The following is a 14572-nucleotide window of genomic DNA, read 5'->3' as shown; positions in this document are numbered from 1 at the left end:
ACTGCAATTTCATAGTAACACAGCAAGGCAGTTGGCAACGTGCAAAATCGCAGTAAGATAAATAAAAACATCAATCAATAAAGAAATTCACATGGCAAACTCCTTTCTGAGTAACAGAGCTCTTAGGGGACAGCCAAAAGAAAGCAGGGATTTCTCCCAAACTTCTGCTGGCAGGGAGTTCCACCGGACAGGACCTGTCACAGTAAATACTCAGCCCTTAGTAAAGACCAGCCAAACCTTAGGGGAACAGTTCAGGCTGAGAAGGCACAACTGACCCCCAAATCACCGAGCAAGCTTAATGGCTGAGTGAACCCTTGAACCCTTAGTCTTACTGACTAAATGCTAGCCCACACTTGCTCTCAGCTTCTAAATTTCTCAGAGTAAAGTGACTCATTTGTTGTCCCTACATGGGATGGATGGCTTAGGGCTCCCAATGAGAAACGGGAGCCTGCGGCAGCTTTTGCGGCTAATCACGATGAGACTTCTCATTGATAGCATATTCAAAAATTCAGGGCAGGGTCCCTTTATGATAGTTACAGCCGCGCCCCTTGTAAGATGATAAAACCTCCTAAGATTATTGTGCAGTAATCTTTCAAAAATACAAAAATGATTAGGAATACGTTGCAACAATCAGTGGAGATCTGCTGTTTTCTGTGCACCTAACACGGGCAAATGATCTGGAGCACTCCTTCTTTCAGAGGGGCAAGTAGTGCTTTCCTTGAAATACCATTGTATGTAATAGAATTTCCACCCCATTCTCTTGAAACTGAAGCACCCAGTGCTTTCAGTGTTTCCCACTCCCAGTTTTCCATGATGCTTTTCCCAACAGGCATTCTGTAATGTCTTCTTCTTCTTCTTCTTCTTCTTCTTCTTCTTCTTCTTCTTCTTCTTCTTCTTCTTCGATCACTCATAGCCAAGTAAGATTGTCTTCCATGAACAGGGTCTTAACAGTGAGTCTGGGAGGCCAATTCTGGATCAACCCGACCTTCCACAGTAGGGGCATAGGTTTCCGGGCAGGAGTTGATCATGGTGAGGGTTTGCCAAATGTGCCTTCCTCTTAGCACGTTTCTCCCTTTCATTCTGAGTTTGAGCGTCTTCAAAGCCCAAAACACCTTCGGTAAAGGCTGTTCTCCAACTGGGACACTTGCAGGCCATAATGTAACCACTCGTTGGCTGCTTCGGGACATCCCTTCCTTAGCAGGGACGGATTTCGGTCTTTCAGATTTTGGCAGTGCCCTGGGCAAGGCCAACATTCAGCATCCCCTGCCCCTCACCTTCTATTCTGTGCATGCACTATGGCAAAGCTGGGGCAACCCCCTTGGCCTGGTACCCTGTACAGTGGTACCTCGGGTTACATACGCTTCAGGTTACAGACGCTTCAGGTTACGGACTCCGCTAACCCAGAAATAGTACCTCAGGTTAAGAACTTTGCTTCAGGATGAGAACAGAAATCGTGCTGTGGCGGCGCGGCGGCAGCAGGAGGCCCCATTAGCTAAAGTGGTGCTTCAGGTTAAGAACAGTTTCAGGTTAAGAACAGACCTCCGGAATGAATTAAGTTCTTAACCTGAGGTACAACTGTACAGGGGAACCGGTCACTTTCCCTAAATCCGCCCCTCTCAGTGCCTCCACCTTGTGCATGAACAATTCTGTTCTGACTACAAAACTAATGGCACCGACATCCAAACACTGGAAATGTAGGGGATGAGTATACCAAACTTCTAAGGGACACGGGTGGCGCTGTGGGTTAAACCACAGAGCCTAGGACTTGGTGATCAGAAGGTCGGCGGTTCAAATCCCCGCGACGGGGTGAGCTCCTGTTGTTCGGTTCCTGCTCCTGCCAACCTAGCAGTTCGAAAGCACGTCAAAGTGCAAGTAGATAAATAGGTACCGCTCTGGCGGGAAGGTAAACAGTGTTTCCCTGCGCTGCTCTGGTTCGCCAGAAGTGGCTTAGTCATGCTGGCCACATGACCCGGAAGCTGTACACTGGCTCCCTCGGCCAATAAAGCGAGATGAGCGCCGCAACCCCAGAGTCGGCCACGACTGGACCTAATCGTCAGGGGTCCCTTTACCTCTTATACCAAACTTGAGACTCATCTTTCAACTCAACCTGCAACTTGGGACCCAACTGGAATGATGATTATTACTTTTCCATTGACTTTTGAAAGTACCCTTTAGAAAGGCTTTAGGTCTTAAGACACCACTTGCTTGGCCACATTTCTGCAGCTCAGCTGCCTCCCCTCCACCAACTATTTCTCCACTTAGTGACATGTTGTGCTGATTTATTGTTGCTTCCCACTAACCCCCCCACTCTCCCATCCTGGTGTAAACAACTATCCCTCAGAGATCGGACATGAAAAGAGAGCCTGGCGGCTTCCTTCCCACTTAGAAATGAGTGCAGGAATCGATTTTCAATAAGTCTTGAAAGGTTAATAATTCTGGCGATAAATGAAACTCGGCCAATGGACAAACAATGCAGCTGGCAACAGGCGGCTAAAGCAGATATTATTGCCGCATTCAGAAACCAACCAAGCTGCTGAGTGTTCCTCTGCAGGAACTGGACTTTTAGCCACACTTGCATGACACGGTTATTTCCTGCCTTGATAACCATAGTTGCCTGGGCAGCCTCTGCCTCTGTGCGGCTGCCATGCCAACTTCTATATAAAGTTCTGAATTCAAGTATTGTCATACAGAACAGATATAATGGGCTGTATCCAATGTTTCCCATCTTCCACTAGGGTCCTCAATCTCCCAAATTCTAGTTCAGCACTCTAGCCAATATCACACCCTGGTTAACATCATGCCCTCCAACATTTCTCCAACGAAAATGGGGATGTCCTATACAGTGGTACCTCTGGTTACGTACTTAATTCATTCCGGAGGTCCGTTCTTAACCTGAAACTGTTCTTAACCTGAAGCACCACTTTAGCTAATGGGGCCTCCTGCGGCTGCTGTGCCGCAGGAGCACAATGTCTGTTCTCATCCTGAAGCAAAGTTCTTAACCCGAGGTACTATTTCTGGGTTAGCGCAGTCTGTAACCTGAAGCGTCTGTAACCCGAGGTACCACTGTATTACAGTTGTACCTCAGCTCCTGAACGCCTTGGGAGACAAATGTTCCGGCTACCGAACAACTGAAAATCAGAAGTGAGTGTTCCAGTTTTCGAACATTTTTTTGGAAGTTGAACATCCAATGTGGCTTCCACTATTGTTTCCGGCGCGCCTGCACAATCGGGATCCAAACAGAAGCCACGCCTTGGTTTCCGAACTTTTTGGAAGTCGAACGGACTTCCAAAACAGATTCCTTTTGATTTCTGAGGTACGTCTGTATTATTATATCCATTCATTCATTTTTATGTATACCCTGCCCATCTGACTGGGTTGACCCAGCCACTCTGGGTGGCTTCCAAAATATATAAAAACATAATAAACATTAAGCATTAAAAAGCTTCCCTTCAGATGTCTTCTAAGGGTTGTATAGTTACTTATCTCCTTGGCTCAGGGATTGCATAACTCCATACCCTCCAACATTTCTCTGATGAAAATAAGGACGTCCTAAGGAAAAGTGGCGGGGGACGTGGGTGGCGCTGTGGGTTAAACCACAGAGCCTAGGACTTGCTGATCAGAAGGTCGGAGGTTTGAATCCCCGTGACGTGGTGAGCTCCCGTTGCTCAGTCCTTGCTCCTGTCAACCTAGCAGTTCGAAAGCACATCAAAGTGCAAGTAGATAAATAGGTACTGCTCTGGCGGGAAGGTAAACGGCGTTTCCGTGCACTGCTCTGGGTCGCCAGAAGCGGCTTAGTCCTGCTGGCCACATGACCCGGAAGCTGTACGCCAGCTCCCTCGGCCAATAAAGCGAGATGAGCGCCGCAACCCCAGAGTCGGTCGCGACTGGACCTAATGGTCAGGGGTCCCTTTACCTTTACCTTTAAGGAAAAGCTGGCTTCTTCGTGGATCACTGCCTTGCCATGGCAAAGGGGCTTGAATAACTCAGAGAAGCTATTAGCTATGCCGTGCAGGGCCACCCAAGACAGACAGGTCATAGCTGAGAGTTTAGACTAAATGTGATCCACCTAGAGAAGGAACTGGCAAACCACTCCAGTATTTTGCCAAGAAAACTCCATGGACATAAAAAAGGAGAAGCTTTGAGAAGAAAGTGAGAGTTTCCAAGGCATGCTCTGATTCATGGGATCACGGAAAGTCAAACACGACTAAGACGACTAAACAACAAAGGAAAAGTGGACACTCTGGGATCAAATCAGAAACTGAACGGCTTCTGTAAATTCAGGACTGTCCCTGGAAAATAGGGGCACTTGGGGGGGTCTGTGGCATGTTCATGTTGACTTATAAGAGCTGCAGCAACAAGCGTAGAAACCAGAGCTCAAAAAGGAGAGAGGGAGGGAGGTTGATTTCCTGATGGCTCCTTGTAGCAGTCGGCCTTTTTCTTCCTGGACCGGCGCTACAGTGTTCTCCGCGTACCTGCCGGCGATTCCAGCAGATGGGTTAAACCTGTAATCCTTTTGCTAATTGTCAGTTGCCTGGTTCCTTGCATATCTGATTGGACAGGTAGCTGGCTATTTGCTCCTCTCTCTCTCCCTCTCTCCTCTCACTGCTGACCCAATTTCAGAACACTCGCATTTGAATATAGATTGGAAAGCGGGGTGGCGGCGAAACGGAACGGCTTCTTCCGAGAGCGCCTTCAAATGCACAAGAAGCAGATTTTCGGTCTGTCTGCACACCAATGTGCGTCCATACGTCTTGTGCTAATTTTTGTCAAGCCGTAACAGCAGATGATGATAAGAGCCCTGCTCAGCCAGACGAAAGGGCTGCCGAGTCCGGTATCCTGTTTCTCCGGGCCACGGCATGGAGAAAGTGAATAGGGGAAAGTCTTTCTCCCTCTCTTATAGCACTAGAACTTGTGGAAATCCAATGGCGCCGAATGTTGGAAGATGCAATGCAGGCAAAAGGAAGCACTTCTTCCAGCAGAGTATTGTTAAACTATGGAACTCACTGCCACAGGATCCTGGCAGGGATGGCCATCTACTGGGGTGGCGTCAAAGAGGACTGGGCAAATTTGAGGGGGATAAGGCTATTGAACATCTTCCAAGACAACGACACACACTCAAATTAATAATAATAATAATAATAATAATAATAATAATAATAATAATAATAATTTGTATCCCGCCCTCCCCAGCCAAAGCTGGGCTCAGAGCAGCTAACATCATGTAAATCAGACAATATGCATAATACAATATGCAAATAAAATAACAGTCAACATTCATTAAAATAATATAGAATATTAAATATGGCAAGTCAAAATGGAGGATTTTGCAACACTGAACAAGATATATTTGATTTTATGGGTAAAGCAAGAAGAAAAAAGTTGTAAAGGTTTCGAGCAAGAATGAACTTCTTTTTTAAGAAAAGGAATGAAAAATAATCGGAGGTCATTTATATTGTTAACCATTTTTGGGGTCTCTAAGAATTGTAATTTAGAAAAATAGCAAAAATAAATAAAATCATTCTGTCCCGTGACAGTTCTCATCTTGTGAGTTCTTTTCCTTCTTTCTTTCTTTCTTTCTTTCTTTCTTTCTTTCTTTCTTTCTTTCTTTCTGTGTTTTAATCTTACAAAGAACTCATAAGCCACCTCGTCACGGGGATTCAAACCACCGACCTTCTGATCGGCAAGCCCTAGGCTCTGTGGTTTAGACCACAGTGCCACCCGCGTCCCTTCAATTATGGACTAGAACATCCCTATTTTCATCCGAGAAATGTTGGAGGGTTTGCTATGTTGGTCTACCCACTCTGGCCTGTGGCGCCACCCATGACTGCCATGCGGCCCCTAGAAGGTTGTGCAGAAGAGAATGTGGCCCTGGACTCATGTGGCCCCCCATTCCTGGACCAGGGAGGATGCCATCACCTTTCCCCCTAGACTGTCTTTGCACTTCCTTCTCCATGTTTTCTCCTGTTTCCTTCTCCATCAGTCAGCGGCGCCTTTCCCTCCCTCCTGCCTTCTGTCAAACTCACTCTGTGCTTTTATAGGGATGTCTTTCCTGTGGTCATATTTCTTAGATCTTTCTGCTAGCTTTGCCAGGAATCCTTCATCCTCTCCCTCACTCCTACCTTCCCAAGAATGCCCATTTGTTCAGCCTTGTGGCCCATCCATCTTGCTCTGAATATTCCTCATCTTCCACCCACAGAGCTAAAAATAAACAAGCCATCCCTCTTTTCGTTTGTCTTGAGTGAATAGCTGCTGTTTGGGCTTCTCCCCACCCTGCCCTCCTCCCGTGGTGATATTTTCATTTGTTTCTTTTTCCGATTCCCATTCTCTCTCTCTCCTCCCACCCTCCATCTCCATCATTAATCTACCTTTCCTTCTAACAACAGCAAAGGCACTGAATCATCTTCATTTGTTTAATTCTGGAATTACCCAGCTGAGCCAACAAATTCAAGATATTTGTTCTGTGCCCCCTTCGTAACTTTGATCGCGTGAGCTTTCTCAATCTGCATTTTCATCAGGAATCCTGAAGGCCACCAATCACAGCAATTCTTCAGGATGCTCCAGAGACACATTAAACTGTATTCGATTTGGAGCTCCAAGAGCCATAACATTAGGCCTCCTTTATAGCATAAACCTACCTTCTTATATAAACAACAGATAAACAACAACAGGAGAAAAACAACATTCAAATTTCTGTTTTAGACCGCCTTTACTGTGATGTAGGTATGATGTATCTGAGGGGTGGTCTTAGGTTACACCCCTTCTGTGATGTATGTATGATGTTTCTGGGGGTGGTCTTGATCTACAGCATGGCAATTTCAAAAGTCTTTATAAGGCCTTGCGCACCATTGTTCTGGGTTCCTCCTCCTTTCCTGCGTGTGAGGGGAGCCCCCTGTTGCAACAGATCAATAAAGATCAAGCTTACTAGCCGCTTTGCTTCTCAATATTCTCTGGTTGGCCTCTGTTATTTTCTCCTACCAATAGGGAACCTATGTAAGGACTCTATATGGGCTCTTGGATACCCCATAAGGGAAAAGGGCAGATTTTTGTTTACAACAGGTGCATTGGGAAAATGCATTTCCTTGTGTCCCTGCAGCCTAGGATTCTGCTGTTGTGGCCTCCGTGAGGCACCAAGCTAGAAAGGGGCTTTCAGGTGGAAAAGATGCACACTTTGTAAAGCAAGCAAGCATTATGCAAGTGGGAGGGAAGTTTGCATACCGAACCAGCATCATCGCTACTTAGATCAATCCAAAAGAAATGCAAGAAAGCGCTACCACAGGAAGCTGCGGGTGAGGGTTGTTGCCTGCTTACAACCCATCCATCTGTTACCCCGCATAAATGCACATTAAAAGCATCTGGCCCCTTTCCATGTGGACCTCTCTCATTCTATTTGTGCATCTGGAAAGGGGAAGCTGTTCGAAGCAGAGAGCATCCTTACGGGTTGCTCCTTGTGTGCTGTAGTTTTCTGGGAAAGGCTTCCAAAGTGTTAATCTCGTTGTGAAGGCTAGCGGCTGTAAGAGCTAATGGGATGGCGGCAGGGTCTGTAATCCTGTTTGTTTTGCAATAATGGGCTCATTGACGGAGGCTTTGGTTGGAAAGGGACAAAGTCCGAACAAAGAAGGCCTTAGACACAGTTTAATAGTGGTGGAGTGAGTTATAGGAACTCCAAGCCAGTGTCCCTCTGACTCCAATGACTATGGTTTCTCTTATCAATATGCTGCTGCTCTTCTGACAATGACAACCAACCTGCGAGCTTATCGGATTCCTCCAGGCTGTGTCTGGATAGGCAAAAGAAGATATCGGTAGGTATAAAAACAGGGGTTAGAGAGAATGTGTGTATGTTGTTTGTTTGTTTGTTTGTTTGTTTTTCATAGAACTGTAGAAAAGGCACTTCTACAAGTGCCACATAATGTTCCTTCTGCATTTGCAAGAAAGCGATCCTTTAGTATAACAGCACCTATATTTTGGAAATCTCTGCCCATTGATATTAGCATCCTGCTTTAAAAAAAATATGGTTTTTTTTTGTTCTGGCAACCCTACCTAGGCATGTCATTTTAGCTTGTAGGGTTGTTGGTTTTTTTGACATCTGTCTTCAAATTACTGATTGTATTTTAACTTATTTTTATGTCACTTGTTTTTAGCGTTTTGGGTTTTTTATTTGCAGCTTTGATTAATCTTTTGGACTGGCTATTGCAAACTGCTTAGAGGTCTTTTGTTCTAGAGAGCAGCATATTCATTTTGTAGAAGAAATGAAGTGGAATGGGAGCACCCACAGAGCCCCAGAATCATTCTCTTAACACCAAGGATTCTGAAAGCTGTGAACAAATAGGCAGTGCCTCTGAGCATGTGAAGAGTGCCTTAACCTCAGCATTGCGTAATGTGCTGAACCTTGAATGTGACTTCTCATCAGACTTTAGTTTTGGTGCCTCCCAGGTTCAGAAGTTAACCAGAGGGTGGGAAAGCATCGTAGCTCATAGTTTGCATGTAGGGAAGTCGGAGAAATTTGATTTGGTTTGCACTGAAAGGCGACTCTTACCCAGTTCCTTGAAACAATACGCACAGCCATCCTTCGAAATTCACATTTCTCCAAATTTTGCAAGCCCGTTCTCCAGCCATTTAATGTGGACTGAAAGGCATACATTAGGGGGAAGTGTGCAGATGTTCCCTGCCTGGAATGTCACAGCCAGAGCAGCTGTCTTGCATGGGGAAGTCTCCATGCTCATTCCCTGAGATCTCTATTTAGGGCTGCCCTGCGGATGCTCAATGCCTGAAACCCCGGAGAGCTATTTGGGTGCACAGGAATTGAAATTGAAATACTTTATTGTCACTTGTACAACTTGTATACAGTGAGATTACACGAGCACCCCCCACTCAGCTCTCTTAGTCTTAATTCCCCTCGTTTACTGACACTCAACCACCAAACCTGAAAGTCAGTTGCCCTGCTGTTATCTTTTCATTCAGCAGCCTAACAGCCCACGGATAGAAGCTGTTCTTTACCCTGTTGGTGCGACTAATCATGCTTCTGTATCTTCTGCCTGAGGGCAGGAGATCAAGAAAGTGCCGGCCAGGGTGTGAATCATCCCTGAGAATTTTCCTCACTCTCCTGAGGCAACGTTCTTCCGCTATTTCATCCAGCGGATTCACAGGACAGCCCATAATATCTTGTGCTGTATTCACCACCCTCTGTAGGCACTTCCTATCAGTTGATGTCAAACCAGTGTAGCACACCGTGATGCAGTATGAAAGGACACTTTCTATTATTGACTGGTAGAAGGAGATCATCAGATGTTGATTGACATTGTTCTTCTGCAATACTGTGAGGAGATGGAGTCTCTGTTGGGCTTTCTTAACCAACTGGGTTGTATTTATTTTCCAAGTAAGGAACCATAGAGCCCACCACCCCACACAGTATACGAGATCCAGGAACCACTTGTGATGGCATTCTTTTGGTTCAAATTAAGCCACAACTTTATTGATTACAACCGTAAGGGGTTTGGGCTTAGGTCTTGGGTATAGCCTGCATTGGAGGGATGTGGGTGGCGCTGCGGTCTAAACCACTGAGCCTCTTGGGCTTGCCGATCAGAAGGTCGGCGGTTCAAATCCCTGCAACGGAGTGAGCTCCTGTTGCTCAGTCCCAGCTCCTGCCAACCTAGCACTTCAAAACCACACCAGTATAAGTAGATGTGACGGGAAGGTAAACGGCGTTTTCATGCGCTCTGGCTTCCGTCACAGTGTCCCATTGCGCCAGAAGCGGTTTAGTCCTGCTGGCCACATGACCTGGAAAGCTGTCTGCGGACAAACACTGGCTCCCTCGGCCTGAAAGCGAGCTGAGCGCAGGAACCCCATAGTCGCCTTTGACTGGACTTAACCGTCCAGGGGTCCTTTACCTTTCTACCTTATAGCCTGCATCAACTGACCCGCCTGCTGGTTGATTCTCTAAGGGGCTCAAACCAGTGGCATACCCTGCAAGTGTCCTGATTTTCCGGGGACAGTCCTGGAATTACAAAAGCCATCCTGGCATCTGAACTGATCCTGGAATGTCCCTATTTCCCCTACCAGTGCCGCCGCTGCTGAGCTCGGGGAGGAGAATGAGCCGGTGCTTCTCCCAAGCGAGAGGGGCAGCTGCGAAGGAGCATCCGGTTGCCTCCCCATGGCCTCTCCGTGGACACCGCTGCCGGCCTCCTCCCTTGGGTGGCTTGTAGCAGCTGCTGGAGTGCGGGCAAGGCCGAGGCCTCAGATAGGGTGTCCTGGAGAGCCACCTTTGAAAAAGAAAACTGGGGGGCCTAAAGGTCTCCATCCCAGTTTGGGGGTCATCAGGGCAGAAGCTCTGGCTGTGCTGGTTCCTTCTGCCTGGGGCCGAGAGCAACAGCATTGGGAGCGAGTGCGAAACACCTGTTCGCACCATGCACAAAGAGGGTGAAGGGAAACCCCCGCACCTGTGAGTGGCGTTTAGGCGCTCATTATCCCTGCTTCTTACAAGGAAAAATATTGATGTGAATGTAACATTATTATCTTCCTTTATGCTGCAGAATGGAAACAGCTCTCCTGCATAAAAGCAGACATAATGGCTGTTGAGACAGTGTAAATTGCAGCCCTAAAAACTAATGAATTATACATATTCCAATAAGTGCGTCAATAAAAGGGCCTCTTGGTTTTTTTCCTCCCCCCCCCCTTTTCTTTTTTTGCTTTCCCATGCTTACCCAAATTCTTCAGGCTATTTCTGTTTATTGATTTCTCCAGCAGCTGAATATAATCGTACGGTGGAAGTCTTTGATAACACAAGCATTAATTGTGGCATCAAGAAAGGCTAATTTGGAGGATTAGTCACCCTGAGAGTCTAACCTCTTAATTTGGTTCAGTCCCTGATTGGAATATATGACCCAGGGGTTAATTAGGGGGTTAGGCCCTCCAGGCGTTCTTGAACTACAAGTCCCATCATTCCTCACCATTCATCATGCTTGGTGGGGCTGATGGGACTTGTAGTTCAACAACACCCAGAAGTCCCGCTGGATCAGGCCAACGGCCCATCTAGTCCAGCACCCTGTTCTCACAGTGCCCCAACCAGATGCCCCAATGGGAAGCATGTAAGCAGGAAACAAACACAAGAGCCCTCTTCCCTCCTGTGGTGGTTTCCACCAATTCCACCAATCTCCACTGTCAATAATTTACCGTATTTTTCGCTCCATAAGGCGCACCGGACCATAGGGCGCACCTAGTTTTTAGAGGGGGAAATCAAGAAAAAAAATCTTAGTTCCCCCCCCCCCCCCAGCCCCGAAGAGCAACGTACAGGCTGCGCACAACCTCTCCCTGCCGGAGGGGCTGCGTGCGGCTATCCCTGAAGCCTGGAGAGCGAGAGGGGTTGGTGCGCACCAGGCTTCAGCAAAAGCAAAGCGTAGCCTCCGGAGCGTGGAGGGAGCGCTCCCTCTGTGCTTTGGAGGCTTCACGTTGCTATCGCTGAAGCCAAGGAGCCTGCATTCGCTCCATAGGACGCACACACATTTCCCCTTAATTTTTGGAGGGGAAAAAGTGTGTCCTCTAGAGCGAAAAATACGGTAAAAATAACAAGAGAAATTAAACATAAACAACTAACACTTCCATGGCTGGCCTTGCTTCTCATTGCTCACAGGCTTCGGCCTTCCTGTCCTGTAAAATATGATGGGTCATCTTTAAACAAGTCTTTGTGTAACTCTGCTGGCCAGTTTTAGAATGTTGTGCTTAAATCTCTGATCTGTAGTAACTCAGATGTAACAACAACAACAACAATTTATTATTTATACCCCGCTCATCTGGCTGGGTTTCTCCAGTCACTCTGGGCGGCTTCCAACAGAATATTAAAAACACTATAAAACATCAAACATTAAAAACTTCCCTAAATAGGCCTGCCTTCAGATGTCTATCTGTTTGACATCTGATGGGAGGGTGCCACCACTGAGAAGTCCCTCTGCCTGGTTCCCTGTAACCTCACTTCTCACAGGGAGGGAACCGCCAGAAGGCCCTCGGAGCTGGACCTCAGTGTCCGGGCTGAACGATGGGAGTGGAGACGCTCCTTCAGGGATACTGGGCCGAGGCCGATTAGGGCTTTAAAGGTCAGCACCAACACTTTGAATTGTGCTCGGAAACGTACTGGCAGCCAGTGTAGGTATTTCAAGACCGGTGTTATGTGGTCTCGGCAGCCACTCCCAGTCACCAGTCTAGCTGCCACATTCTGGATTAATTGTAGTTTCTGGGTCACCTTCAAAGGTAGCCCCACGTAGAGCGCATTGCAGTAGTCCATGCGGGAGATAACTAGAGCATGGACCACTCTAGTGAGACAGTTTGCGGTTAGGTAGGGTCTCTCTAATACAGCGGTTCTCAACCTGTGGGTCCCCAGATGTTGTTGGACTACAACTCCCATCATCCCTGAGCTCTGGCCTTGCTAGCTAGGGATGATGGGAGTTGTAGTTCAACAACATCTGGGGACCCACAGGTTGAGAGAGGCTGCTTTAATATATGGATGGGGTGGGGTCTGGCTTAGCATTCCTGGATGACGCAAGGCACGATTCTTGTTTTAATATCAGAACACCTTCTAATATCTTCCCCTCTTTCTCTTAGCAGGGGTTACGATGACCCGATTGAGACCGAGATTGTCGACGAGAGGATCCCCTATCTGCATGGCAGCTATGCGGCGCCCTTGGCGCAGCCCGAACGGGGGAGCATGGCCAGCATTGACCGCCTGGGCAAGCGCTCGCCTTCCATTGACAGCATCCGCAAAGACCCCCGCTGGCGGGACCCCGACCTCCCAGAAGTCATTGCCATGCTCAGCCACCCCATCGATCCGGTCAAGTCCAACGCGGCAGCGTATCTGCAGCACTTGTGCTACGAGAACGACAAAATCAAGAAGGACGTGAGGCACCTCAAAGGCATTCCCATTTTGGTGGGCCTCTTGGACCACCCCAAGCCCGAGGTGCACCGCAAGGCTTGCGGGGCGCTCAGAAACATATCCTATGGGAAGGATAATGAGAACAAGGTGGCAATAAAGAACTGCGATGGGATCCCGGCTTTGATCCGGTTGCTGCGGAAGACGAATGACATGGAAGTTCGGGAGCTCATTACAGGTCAGCACCTCTGTTTGTACCTATGGGGATATGTTTATTTTTATGGAAAGCTTTTGCTTGCTTCAGCACCAGTCTGCAGAGTTTGCCGCGGAAGTAGGGACCGTAGTCTGCCAACCACTTGGTCTGAATTTATTCCTTGATTTATTAATCGTTTAGGTAAGGTAAAAAGGTAAAGGACCGCTGGCCGGTTAAGTCCAGTCAAAGGCGGCTATGGGGTTGCGGCACTCAGCTCGATTTCAGGCCGAGGGAGCCGGCCTTTGTTTGCAAACAGTTTTCCAGGTCATGTGACCAGCAGGACTAAACCGCTTCTGGCATAATGGAACACCATGACAGAAACTAGAGCGCATGGAAACGCCGTTTACCTTCCCACCGCAGTGGTACCTACTTATCTTTTTTTTTTAATTGATACAGCAAGAAAAGAAAAAGAAAACACAAATACCAAATTACACACAGAAATAACCATAGACACAGAATTTTCTTAACAAACGATAAAACATAAATTGGTCTTAACATTAAAGACCCAACCTCCCATCTATTCCATATTTTGATTTCATATTTCTTATTGTCAATAAACACTTTTATCGTAATTAAACATTTTCTTAATATATCTTAATTCTTATATCTCTCTTGCAACTATTACTGAAGTTCCTCGAATGCTGCAACAGAGTTTAAACTACTATATTTATATTTCAAATATTCTTTGAAAACCTCCCATTTTGAAACAAATTCCTGTTTTGATTTATTATTTATTTTTTCTGATGGTACCTACTTATCTACTTGCACTGGCGTGCTTTCGAACTGCTAGGTTGGCAGGAGGTTAATCATTTTCTTGTTGTTGTTGTTGGCATCCGTTTGTCTCAGGAAACAACAGAGGAGTGCGCCTTTGAGGGGTGAGATCAAGCTGTTGGGACACTCGCAGTGCCTGCGGTGGCTGTAGAGACCGATGTGGGAGAGACATGCCATTTATTGATGTATATCTCACCCTTCCACCCAAAGGAGCCTAAACACACACAGAGAGCGGGAGAGCGAGTGCAAAAAATATCTAAAAACTATCAGCAATGAAAACGCTTCCAGCACAGTTTTGGGCTGAGGCAAGGATCTCTACTTAAAAAGCATGTTTATTTGTTTGTTTGCTATTACATTTCTATCCCACCTTTCTTCCAAGGAGCTCAAGATGGTCTCAGCTCTTGCTTGCAGGTTTCCTGTAGGCATCAGCTGTCAACTTTTCCCTTTTCTTGCGAGGAATCCTATTTGGAATAAGGGAATTTCCCTTTAAAAAAGGGAAAAGTTGACAGCTATGATCAGGTTGGTCCCTTTGAGAGCAGGGATGCTGGACTGGAGGGGTCGTTGGCCTGGATTCAGCGGGCTCTTTTTATATTTTATTTCATCAAATTTATATACCGCTTTATGGTAAAAACCAACCAACCGTCAAAGCAGTTTGCAAACTGTGTCTTAGGTTCTTAGCACTCCTTCTCATTGTC

General features: G+C 46.8%; 1 protein-coding gene across 43 annotated transcripts in view; it reads left to right on the top strand.

Annotated features, from left to right (window-relative positions):
- The window catches only part of ARVCF (ARVCF delta catenin family member), a 594486-nt gene that overhangs the window by 448166 nt on the left and 131748 nt on the right, over positions 1 to 14572 (top strand). For 22 of the 43 annotated variants that reach the window (XM_083589903.1, XM_083589899.1, XM_083589891.1 and 19 more), the window contains one exon: positions 12592 to 13091. In XM_083589903.1, coding sequence (XP_083446029.1) covers positions 12592 to 13091 — 500 coding nt within the window. Of the gene's footprint in view, positions 1 to 12588; positions 13092 to 14572 lie in introns of all 43 variants that reach the window. The other 21 variants (XM_083589871.1, XM_083589890.1, XM_083589879.1 and 18 more) reach the window with 1 other exon arrangement.

This window comes from Podarcis filfolensis (assembly GCF_964270895.1).
Source record: "Podarcis filfolensis genome assembly, chromosome: 16".
Lineage (NCBI taxonomy): Eukaryota > Metazoa > Chordata > Lepidosauria > Squamata > Lacertidae > Podarcis > Podarcis filfolensis.
The sequence above is the reverse complement of the archived record's forward strand: the minus strand, read 5'-3'. Positions and strand labels throughout refer to the sequence as shown.